At 37.4% G+C, this 12,316-nt stretch overlaps 1 protein-coding gene across 4 annotated transcripts in view; it reads left to right on the top strand.

Annotated features, from left to right (window-relative positions):
• RAMP3 (receptor activity modifying protein 3) overlaps positions 1 to 12,316 on the top strand; it is a 79,970-nt gene that overhangs the window by 41,129 nt on the left and 26,525 nt on the right. For all 4 annotated transcript variants that reach the window (XM_074830224.1, XM_074830232.1, XM_074830215.1 and 1 more), the window contains 2 exons: positions 2,345 to 2,374; positions 5,020 to 5,152. In XM_074830224.1, the coding sequence (XP_074686325.1) occupies positions 2,356 to 2,374; positions 5,020 to 5,152 (152 nt within the window). In that variant the 5' untranslated portion in view covers positions 2,345 to 2,355. The remainder of the gene's footprint in view (positions 1 to 2,344; positions 2,375 to 5,019; positions 5,153 to 12,316) is intronic.

Raw genomic sequence — 12,316 nt, forward strand, 5'->3', positions numbered from 1 at the left:
TTTTTCCCCACCTTTCGTTTGATGGTACTTTCCTTCACCTCTTGGTCTGGCTCCAAGCTGGTTGGTCCCTTGGCATCTGATTCCATTAATGCTAGGGGCGATCATACATGCTGCTACAGTGTATGGAGAAAATAAAAGTTAAAGACCATTGCTGTGGTCCATTATTAATATGATTTAACATGCAGGCGACTGGTACAGTTGAACTGAACCTCCTTTTCCCTCCCTTAAATGTTGGTTCAGGTAGGAATCTATGGCAGCTGTTTGTTTCAGGATCATGACAACATCTTCCAACACTGTGACCCACTTTGGTTCCTCTGTATATCTTCTAAGGAGATGTGATGGCATCAAGCTTTCAAGAAATAAGCTGAACTTGCCCCTTCTTAAAAGAGCTTGCTGGAAGGGTCATACTTTTTGTGTAAACTATCACGGCCAACAAGCTGTAGTCTCCTGGTTAAATCTTTTTTATGAGTTGAATATCTGGGAGCAAAGAAAACAAAGAGGGGTGGGCATGATAGCATGTGGCGGTCTGGATTGTTTTACCCTTCTCTTGAAGGTATCTGAACTCTTTCGGTAGAGGCTAGGTGCAAAACATCCTGTATTACTTTGTTATGAGCAGATCAGAAAATGCAAAAAGCATGTTTTCCTGTGAGCAGGGGGATTTGTGAGCACAAACCTGTGAGCCTTTATTTGGTATTTGGTTTATCACAGCTTCCCTGCCCGATGCTGGGGTAGTCACTCAACCTCTTGTCTGTAAAACACAGACACATTGTTTTCTCTTACTGGTTCTCTTTCATTCTAAGTCCTGTTTTATTTGCCTCCCTGTGGTCTTGTGAGGATTACTGAAGCAATAACTATGAAGGATCTAGAGCTCAGTGATGGGAATTGGTAGAATAAGAATTGGTGTGGTCCTCAAGGGGAGCATCTAGCACATCTCTGTGAGTCTAGACTGTTTCCTCAGAATGTGTGGGTTTGGCTTCCTCATACAGTGTATGCTTTTAATTTAATCTTCAGTTTTCTGCAGTTGATAAGACACATCTTCAAGTTAGGATTAAAGAAAACCTACCCAGGGACTCAAGTGTATTTACTAGTATAACAGCTAATAGCCTGGAAAGAAAAGTGCTCTATTTGTGAAGGAGATACAGCCATCAGAGTGTATAATGGAGTTTCATCTCTGTGAGTTTGGATGCAACAGAGTTTTCTGATACATGGATTCCTGCTCTTCAAAGTTTCGGTACATTCTGGCTCATTAGTAACTAAGACAGAGATTAATGCTTGTCTGGAAGAAAAATATGTTACTTAGAAGGATCTAAATTCTTCTGAGATGTATGTATGCACCAATTTGCAGTTAACTAAGTTGAGAGCTTGGCATAGCTTAGTGAACATACAGTCTAGATCAATATGACTGGGACTGATATTCTGCTATGTGTATCTTGATTCATTTTACTGGAGTGATGTGTAGGGTATAAACAAGGATCAGGAGGCACCCATCTGTGTGAAATTACACATTTCATTTCTGATGCAAAGTTAACACTATTAAGATTTGTCAGCAATTTTTTTTTTTTCAGTGTGACATCAAAAATAATCGAAGCCACATCCTGCTTAGCTATATTTGCAAAATCCTAAGCATGGCTGGAGCTGTGTGAACACAGTGGGCTTCTGTTAATTTAATCCATCTGGATGTAACTGCAAATAGCTGATCAGAGGACTCCTGTTGGCATAGTCTGTGTTGCCGTTTGGATGCTCTTCTGACATACCCGTGTTAGTGTAATGTCCACGTGACAAGCTTATGGGTTTTGAACGTAATTTTTTCAAAATGTATGACTTACCTGTGCAAAAGGTGGAGACCATGAAACACAACATTACATTTCTAAGTGAACAGAGTACGCACTTATTTATGATTCTGTGCTTGCTTGATTTTAATAGCAAAAGGATTTTTTTTTTGTTCTACTTTAGAATGTGCAGTTCACCTACATTTTGAGTGAATGTGTTATCATCTCCAACTTTTTCACTCTCAAGAAGCTTAAAGTAAAAATTTCCCTGTCCCTATTCCTTAATGTTGGAAGCTACAGGGAAGAGCTGTGTGGACAGACCCATAACAAGTCTGCATGACTCAGCCATTTAAATGATAGCTAAAAAGGAATTTAAAAACATAATATTCTCCAACTGTTCATTTTTTCATTCAGACACAGTCTTTAATAAAACCGAAACTGTTCAAATGAACATTTTAAGTATTCTGTTGAAACCTAAATTATGCTCAAGTTTGCTTGTATCTACACTAATTCTTTTATGTAACAGTATGGAGGTATCTAACTCATCTCTTTTTTTTTTTTTTTCCTCCCCCTAGTTAATGGTCTAATGACGCTTGGATTTGCAGGTGAGCTTTACTTCTAAAATTCAAACTTCTGTTGCTGTTTTGTTAATGGGAGCCATTTGAGAAGTGCTTTCATCCTATCTTATTTCAATTAGTCAACCGTCATGCATTTTTTTCAACTGGTCTTGTCCATTGGCTGTATAAACAGAGAGTGTTGTAGTGTTTTGTAAAGGTCAGTCTCAATAGTGATGGTAAAATTGTAGAATTATTCATAATTTTGAACTCCTTTGGCGAGGGATTTAGACAGAAACTCTCATGTCATCAGATTGTTCCTGTCAAATTACTCTATCAGTGCTTTTTCTATAACACTGCAAAATATTGAAGTTCTAAAGAGAGCCAACCAAAACCACCAAGGCCATGGAAAATCCATTTAAACATCCTGCTGGGAAGAGGCTGGAGTATATTGTCTGCGCACATGACATAATGGAGGAGAAACTTGTATTCTGTTGGATTTACAGGATTATAAATCAAGTGATAGCTGGCTGTTTAGAATACCCTGCCAGGGAAGGCAGCTTTGCTTAACTTTTGTCAAAGCATCAGTGCAGGATTTAAGTTGCCAGCTATGCAGTTTTCATATCTGGATTTGAATTCTGCCCAGCTTTAGTGTTCATCTGCAGATCTAGCTGTGGAAAGTATAATTTGTAACTGCTGCAGCTGCCAGATGAATTGATGGGAATGCTTAAATAAGCAGGGTCCATGCTATCATGTTAACTTCCCAAGGACAAAACTATGCTGCCCCTTTTTTTGTAACTTTCACAATTTCTATCACTGGTGATTAACTGTGGTTCTGATTTTATTCTGACATGGATGAATCCGTAGTGTCAGCTCTAAGAGCTTTGACAATCAGACATGACGAAGGAGGTGGGGTTAGGTCCCAGTAATTCAGCCGTACACCTGGAGAGGTTTGTGGTCTGTATGGCTTAGGGTCTCAGGTGCGGCATAGGCTGTCCAGTTATGGGCCTGATGCTCTTGGAAAGTATGTGAAAGCAAAGTATTTCTTTGGTCTGATGTGATGGGTGTCTCTTGTTTGGCACATGGCATCACTGAGTCAGTGACTTCCCCAGCTATGGGGTTAAATTGCAAGGTGCTCCTGCCCAGGCTCCAAAGGAGCCATCTCCTTTGTGGGTGAGACACTTAACATTCATTCCTGTTTACAATCACACGCCCCATTTTGAATGGAGATGTTCAAGTTTCTGACTGATGGCTGGGTCATGATGTGAAGCCTGAAATCAGTCATCTTGCCTTAGGTTTTTTGGATCAAATAGTAAGGAGCAGTGCCCTGTTGAGACTGAGGGCTGTGCCTCACTTCTCATCAAGCAAAGGCTTGCATGCCTTCATCTGGCAGTGTGTTTGGCTGTCACCACACAAAATTAGAATCACTATTTGCAGCAATGATGGGATCCTGCTCTCAACATAACTAACAGAAGGAAAAGAAATACCTCTTCTCCCTGATATAAATTAGGGTCTCAGTGAAAATGTAGGTTCAGAAGAAAAAGGTTCAAGATCTGACTCCACTTAGACTTCCTTTTTCTATGATTAAAAAAAGGATGAAGTGGTCTATTCTTGGCTTTATTCTTCAAAAAAGCTCTTCCTCCAGAGTTCTTGGAGGATTGCCTGACAGGTTTGCAGTTTTTTTCAGGTCAATCCTTTTCTCAGATTTTTGCTTCTGTAAAAAGAAGAAATCACACTGGTTTTTCTTTTTTTCCTGACTAATTTACTTTAGGCATTTATATTAAATATGCTGGCATACATATACTTACAGGTAATTTTTAATGGTGTACAAAATGTATGCATTTTGTATATAGAAGAACAATCAAAATAGTGGCAATTGTAAAGGTAAAGCAAGACATATCTAACTACTTAAAATGTTTCAGTCTTATCAAAATCAAATGCTTTAGTTAGTCTGAATAGAATTTTTTCAGATTTTTAATTTTATAAGAAATACCAGAATACTATCTTTGTATTCCAGTGCAGGCATGGGCTGGATGAGAGGAACCATTGACTTTGACTCTAAATATTGTGGTGTTGCCATTACAGGTTGCAAAAGACACAGGGTTGATCAAGTCAAGGTTAACTCTTTGTGAGTAGCTCTATGCTGTAACATCAACATCTGATAATGGTAGATAATTCCTTTAGTGGCCATACTAAAGAAGCAGCTTAATTGTGACTGGGAATTCAAGCCCTTTGGCTGATGAAAAATACACAAATGTGTCTGATAAAGTACATTTACAGTCATATATTTAGTTGAACGGGCTGCATCTGTGTAAGCCTGAGAAGTACTTTCTACACTGAAGTGTATGATCAGTAACTCCAGTTAGCTTTTAACTAAAAATACAAATGGGCAGTAGTAACTTAATATGAGTAGAAGCTAAGTAAGAATAGGAAATTGAGTAGGTAGGTTCCTCTATGCTAGGTCTAAAAGATGATACTATATATGGTAACCTATAGTATTTCACACTGTTATTTTTTAAATAAATTTACATAGAGGTATATTTTATCTATTTTCTAAAATTGTTTAGAAAGTTGAATGTTAGGTTTACAATGATGTAAGTGGCAAGCAGAAGTATGTGAAGGAGTATGTGAGTGATGTGTTCGTGCTTCTTCTGTTTCAATGTTTCAGATTTAAGGCGCTTTCTGATTTTACCTAGGTGCATGTCAACAGACTAATCTCTGCAATGAATCTCTCATGTTAGAAAAGTTGCCTGCCTGTGGAAAATCCTTTGAAGAGATGATGAAGAAAGTGGACTCTAAAAAATGGTGCAACCTGACTGAATTTATCATGTAAGAGTTAGTTTTGGTTTTGGTAGTTCTCACCTTATAATGGTGTTTGACCTTTAAAAAAAGGATCACCTGAAATACCTACCACCCTAATATATCCCTAATGCATGTAAAATGTTTGTGTTCCAGATAAACTGTATTTGCCAGTTGCAGAGGGCTCAGCTGTAGCTCTTAAGTCCCTGTGGTATGGTCACATGCGCACAGAGACCCAGGTCTTAACTCCAAGAGTGCACAAAATAGAGCACTTCAATAAAAACACTAGTGGGCTAATCAATACTATCTGTTCTTGCTTTTACCTCAGACAGTTGTGTTTATACTTAATCTATATTTCTGTGCATTTTAGGCAAATGTTACTTAAATCAAATTTCTGTGAAACCACTAAAGCAATGCGCTTTTAGAATCATGCTGTTTTCTCTGTTGGTAGCAATGCAGTTCCCTCCTCTGACTTCTCTTTTTCACTAAGATGATAGGAACACTTACTCAGACACAGTTTCAGAAACCCACCTCTTGTGTGAAATTGTCTTGTCCAAATGTAAAATGATTTGCCCTGTTGAAACTTGCTGTGGCTTGTTTCTTTGCCTGCCAGATAGCATGGAGAGAGTGAGCACCAGCCATTTTATTTGAATGAGTAGAATACTGCAAGACTGATAGTAGTGACAGTGGCATTTTTATTTTGTTATATCTATTCCTCTTCTGTAGTTGCATCTCTCTCTAAAGCTGCACACTTCAGATTCTGCTCTGAAGGGAACTCACAGGGCTTGTGTAATTGGTGGGATTTTTGGCTTTGTGGAGCATCTGCTTCTTCAAAGCATGTCTGCTTGTGCATAAGCCTTGGTTTTCAGAAGTGATGACTACCCTCTACACCAACTGAAATCAGAGGAAACTGCAGGTGTTCAGCACTTCAGAAAATGAGACTCAAGTGAATTCGCTCTGGTGTGGTGTGAGCCAGCCTGAAGCAGAAAAATCTTCATGGATTTGAAACTCTGCTGGTGATGTTTCGGGAGCTGGCAGGGTAGCCACAAGCTAGCTGTCACCACATCTGTTACAGCGTCATTTAGCCCCGGCTATGTTCTTGTGTCATGTGATCTTTGGTTGTGTCTCCTATTTAGTATCACTTCATGTGATGCAAGATTTTGCAGTCACCTTATACAAGATTTTAACTAGCTGATCACCGATAAACATGATAGCTAATGAAACATTGGACTGCTGTGCTATGTTGCAGCACTTCCCCGTGTTTATTTTACATCTGGCACCTGTGTTGAGATGTCCCACCTGTTGATAATGTTTCATAATCTGACAGCATATTAACAATTTAGATGCTATTCCTTCTTAGCACTTTCATTTCCATACCCTAGATGACTGTACAACCTTACAACCTTTTAAAATGTAGATTCTTAAAACTCATGGCACGGGAGTGAAAGATGCATTCATGCAGCTCTCCCCAGTCATGGGAAAGAGCAAGAAGAGGTAAGCCCTTCTTAACCAGCTGGCAGAAATTGCATTCAAATGTGCGTATACAAAGGAAAAGAAAATCCTTGCAATGCAGGTACTGCTAAATTTATTTAAGAAATATCTGTATGTTAAGGGGCAGTAATTCTAATTTTACAACTCATCTACGTACAAGTTGTTTTACATATTTTGAAGGAAGCACTGTAATTTTGCTCCATTTGATCTTCATTACAGTTGTATTATAATCACAAAACAGTTCTTTGCTAATGTCTTGTTCATACTGATAAGTGTCCTCAACTCATGGGACTACTTGGAGTAGACAAAGGTACCTACAAGAGTCAAAATATTAGACTCGACCTTTAATGCAGGTGAAGAAGCAGGCAGCTTTTTGCAAGCCTTGCATGAAAATTTCTTCAAGAGTTTAAATATTTTGGTGCAAGGTTCTTCCAAGGTTTGGAGGTGACTGAAGTCTGAGTTATCCTGACTTTCAATTAGAGTTAAGAATCCACCTTGCTCTCATTCTTTCCAATTGCACTTCCCGTTCGGTGTCACTTTTATTCCTGCCTATCTATGGGGATAGTTTTGTCTGAAGAAATCGGTCAGTCTGAGGCTTTGCTCATTTTTCTCCATATGCAGAACCAAAAGAAGAATTCCAGCCTCTTCCAAAGAAAAATATTTTACATTTTTATATAATATACAGTTTTATAAAACTTCTTTTTATCACTTATATTTCAAGTTCTAGCTTAGGAGAAAGTAGAGGGAGGAATTTGGTTTGGAATTTATTTCCTGAATCAGGTATTAATCAAGCATTATCCATCTGATTACAAAGTTATCTTAAGAGTTCATTGCACTGAAGAAACAGCGTATTTACATCTACCTTTAAAAATTTTACTTTTTGGAGAACATTGTGGTTTGACGTCATGCTTTATATAAGAATCTTATAGGCTAATTTCTTCCAGCTCATTGGAGCAGCCCTGATGGATGGGCTTGAAACACTTCTTTATTTAGAGCATTTTGACAAATTAATGAAAAAATGGTATTTCTAGCCATAGTCACTTAAAATTCAGATATTTAAACCTGGTAGTATTAGTTTACCCTGTTTTTACATCTAGCCTCCAGCTGTAAAAATTAGTCAATCTGGATCAGATAGTGGGTTCAAACTCTGAGTTTTGTATGAAGGAAACTTCTTCATACAGTAATTTCTGCATGGCACTTTTCACTTACAGAGATCTTGCAAAATTTGTATCTTGTATCAAAATGTAATTATTTATGGAAATCTGCTTAATTTCTAAACTCTTCATTTTATGGAGGATTTTTAGGTCTTCATAGTAAATGGCTGTCCTTGGTTATGGGATTATAAATAGCAATTATCTGCATTGCTTCACTGTTTGGCCAAACAGTTGTGAGAGATTTCAGTGACTTCAGTTTTCTGTAACTTAACTATACTGTAAGATTTTCTGACAGCTCCATTACTTATTTCTTAACTTTATTCTTAACAAACTCATGTAATTTCAAAAGCAGCCTTTTGACTGATTTTAAATAGAAGAGGCTTTCATCTGTGGCAGCTGGTGCTGGAAACCAATATAAGAGTTGTAGCCTCTACAGCTGATCTTGGTCTTGCTGGAAATGTATAATGATCACATATATACTGTAAAATTTTACACAAGCACTATCAGGAGAAAGTTCTCCCTATTAGTTTTCACATTTTTCTATGAGGATTCATACAGAAATTAGGATACAAATACTCTGGGTCAGATTGTCCAAAGGTATTTGAAAGCTTAAATATGATGAGGGATCCAAGTGGGATTTTAAAATATTTTAAGTCATTTAGACATGTGGGTTTCAATGGTTCATGCTTGGACACCAGAATATGAAGGACAACCAGAAATACTTTACCAGAAAGGTAAAACCTTCAAAAGACAGCCGGAGACATTCATTGACATGAGAGGAAGGGATCAGCTGTTCAGTTTTGCTGATGCTTTTAGGCTATTCAGAGGGAGCCCTGAAGATGAAAATGTGACTGAGTGGTTTAAATGACAGGAAATTATGGTACATGGCACGTGAACAAGCAGAGTCTGAAGTGTGGGTGAAAGCTATGTGGGGAGTTAACGAAGGCAAATAGACTTTTAGTTCGCCAGAAGACTGGAAACTGCAGAAAGCTTTTTATTTTTAATGTATAATACTTCTGTTATTTTTATATATATATACACACTAACATATATGATATATATTTCTGCATTTCATATATATAATATATATAGTAACATATACATTTCTGTATTATATTCTTAATATTTAGCTACAGCAGCTAAATATGTAAAATCTACTACTGTCCACAAACCTAAGTTCCTTATTAATGGTCAGATTTTTTTCACCATGCTCTATGTGATCAATCCTGGACTGGTTACAGTGGGACTGCAGTCGAAAGGCCAGGTATGACAGATTCCTCAAGCAAGAGCCCAGAGCTGTCTTACATGAACCTGAAAAAATGTTGCTTATTGTAGTTGTGTAGATTACTTTCTATTCTTAGCTAATGAAAGGGTTTTCTAAATACTTTTATTCATTTCATGTATTTCATTCATTTATGTTTAAAGACTGAATGTTTTATTAAACTTGTTTAAAACATTGGGATGAAAACAATTTAGCTAGAACAAAGAGTCTCTCAACAAATCTCCATGTCTCTCCCAGCCCTAACCCCTATGGAAATACGGGACCAAAATGTGGTCATGCTGGTTCTCAGTGGCTCGTTAAGTTTTTGGCCTGCTTCCAGGCAGTGGTATCTCCTCTGTCTTCTGCATCCCCATTTTCCAGATGTTTCTGAGTGTATTTACTAGCATTTCAGTAATTTTCAGGCCAGAGAGATGGCTATGGCCATCTGGTCTGCACTGTTGAATAATACAGGCCATGCAATCTGCTCAGTAGTCACTATTTTAAACCCTGTAAGGGTTTTAAAGTGGGTGAGGATCTTATGGGAAGGCATCAACTCCTCATTTTCATGGTACCAAATGAGTATTAATCCATTACATCTACAGACAGATTGTTCCAAAGGGTTCACTGTTCACAGTCAGAGGAAAATGTGTCTTAATTTTCATCAGTTTGCCTGACTCCAGTTCCCAGCACTTAGACCTTCTTACGTATTTCCCTGATACAGTAAAATTCCTTCTGTTGTCAGAAGTCCTTTTTTCTCAGTTAAATACAAGCAAGTCATTTCTATGTCACCTCTCAATCAGTTCTTTTTTTTTTTTTTTTGTAAATTAAGTTCAAACTATTAAAGCCTGTCATGATAATGCATGCATTTCAGACTTCTTGAACCCTTTGCAAGTTTGGTAGCTTTTCTTTTGGAGAATGGATTCCAGTCTAGAATTGAACATTTCACCCAGCAGTAGTTTGCATAGTATTATGTACAGACTCCCTATTTTTTCCTCTAATCCTATAGGGTATTCAGCATTTTTCTTCTGCCAAAATATATGTGTATCGCATTAGCACTCCTAGCTACTTCCAGGAGGACATGCTCTAAAAGCTGTACATGATTTTAAGTCCCTTTCAGAGTGACTTGTGTGGTGTACGTTATTTGTTTCTGGATCTATCATCTTGCATTCACCAGTCTTAAAATGCATATGATTTAGATAAGTCCCCATTTGTAAGTGCAAATCAGTCATGCAGCAACACCATCTACTCCTTCATCATTTACTATACTATTTGCATGCTTAAGCAACAATTATTTGTTTGCTTCAATTTGTTGATTAAGATATTGAGCCAAAACTTTTGCAGCTGCCCTTCACAAAAGGCAATTACTTGTTTATTGTTAGTTTTTCAGTTGCATTTATTATTAATTCAAGGGCTACTATGATTTTTCGTGGTTTTTTCATCCCAATGTTTTAAACAAGTTTGATAAAACATTCAGTCTTTAAACATAAATGAAGGAAATACAGTCATTATATGGAAGCACGTGGTATCTGCTCACACAAAAGTCCCAAAAGATTAATTTGAAAAATCCATTAAAAAATGTTTTGGACTCCATATATGCATTTCTGGTTGATTTGCTGCTGTAAGAACAAACACTATAGAGGTAAGAAATACAGTTCTATAAAGCTTTAGTACCAAAAAAGAGGCATATATAAAGAACTTTGAATTAGAAACCTTTAGTATATGATATCAAGTCTTGTTGGATTAACTTTAATTTTTGCCATTGGTTAATCCTGTGTTGCATTCCTTATAGACAAAAAGTTATACTATTTTTTTTTTTAACAAGGGCATCCAGTAACTCCATTCAAAGACAGCAGTTAAAAAAAACCCAACCTGTCCAAACTGAACTATACTGTAGCACAATCCAGTCAGCTTTCCTGATTTTATTACATCATTTTATCTAGAAATAAAGTATTTTCAGTGGTAGCGATAGGGCTAATGGCATTGCTCTCTGACATTCACATCCGTTTTTTGTTGAGATACCACCAAGCACCTCTGTTTAGATGTATGTGGATCTCCTTATCATAGATTTGGGCTTGTGTAAGTTTTTCTGGAATAAAAATTCTTAGGCTGTACGAATACAGAGAAATAATCAAGAGATCACTACTGAAAGAGTGAAGTTGACCATGGCATAGATATTTAGTCACAGGGCATCTCCTTTCTTTGATTGAAATGATAAAGAGTTGATGCTTAAGTTACTTGGCTCCCAGAAGTATTCTCTTTTAGGCAGAAGATGCACATTGTGTGTCTGGGGCACTGGGCAACATATGCCACTAAAGAATGTAACCCTATGGCCATCACTCAGGCAAGTGTATCAGGAAATCAAAATGAGGGTGGGATTCTGCATGGTTCCGGACGGGGAAAGATACAGTGCAGAGAGCATCTTTATGTCTCTGAGTAGAGCTGATCAGTCTCTCTCTGATGTTGTTAGGGACAGTGATAGCAAATGAGCCCAGAAAGTGATCTTCCATCAAAGACATTCCTTTCACTAAAGAGAAGTGGTTGTCTACATGTTTTATATATGTCTTTTGCTTCACACTTACTCAGTTGTATCCTTACACATCTCGTCTCTACATAAAAAATCCTATAAACAGAAGCAATAGGCTTCAATCCCATTGAAAATGACGAAGGAGGTCCACCCATGTTCTGTACAGATGTTGAAGATTTGAAAAAGGAATTAAGGAAAAAAGATGTGCATGACTAGAGCCAAATTTGATCTAATCTTCTGGAAAAATAATCCTAAAGCTGTTGCTCAATTTTAAAGTCAGTGGGAGTTTTGCCTGTTATAGTTTAGCCCAACTAAACTGAACTAAACTAATCATAAAAGTGCCTAGTTGTCAAAGAAACATAGTAAAATATTAAAGAAAAGAAAGCCAGATGACATTAAGATCAATGGGAAAACAAACTGTGGAAGAAACATGTGCAATCCAAGATGAAGTTATATACCCCCAGTTCTTACAGCTTGAAACTAATAACTTCTGCTGGCTGAGTGTGAATGTAAGAGCCCTCCAAACTGAGTCATTTTCTTGGTCGGTTGTATAAGTTTTTTTCATCTTCCTCATTGACTGCTGCAGGAATTCTAATCTAGATGCTGATCGGTGATTGCATCCAGCTGCTAATCGCAAAACATCTGTAAAAGATGTACTGTGAAAATCTCAGACAAATGACTGGGTTTGTTTTGCAGCTAAGGTGAGGCACTGATTCATGTGAGATAATTGGTTCCCACAGTAACATGTCTCACAATTAGACAGT

Source organism: Strix aluco, chromosome 1 (genome assembly GCF_031877795.1).
Source record: "Strix aluco isolate bStrAlu1 chromosome 1, bStrAlu1.hap1, whole genome shotgun sequence".
NCBI lineage: Eukaryota > Metazoa > Chordata > Aves > Strigiformes > Strigidae > Strix > Strix aluco.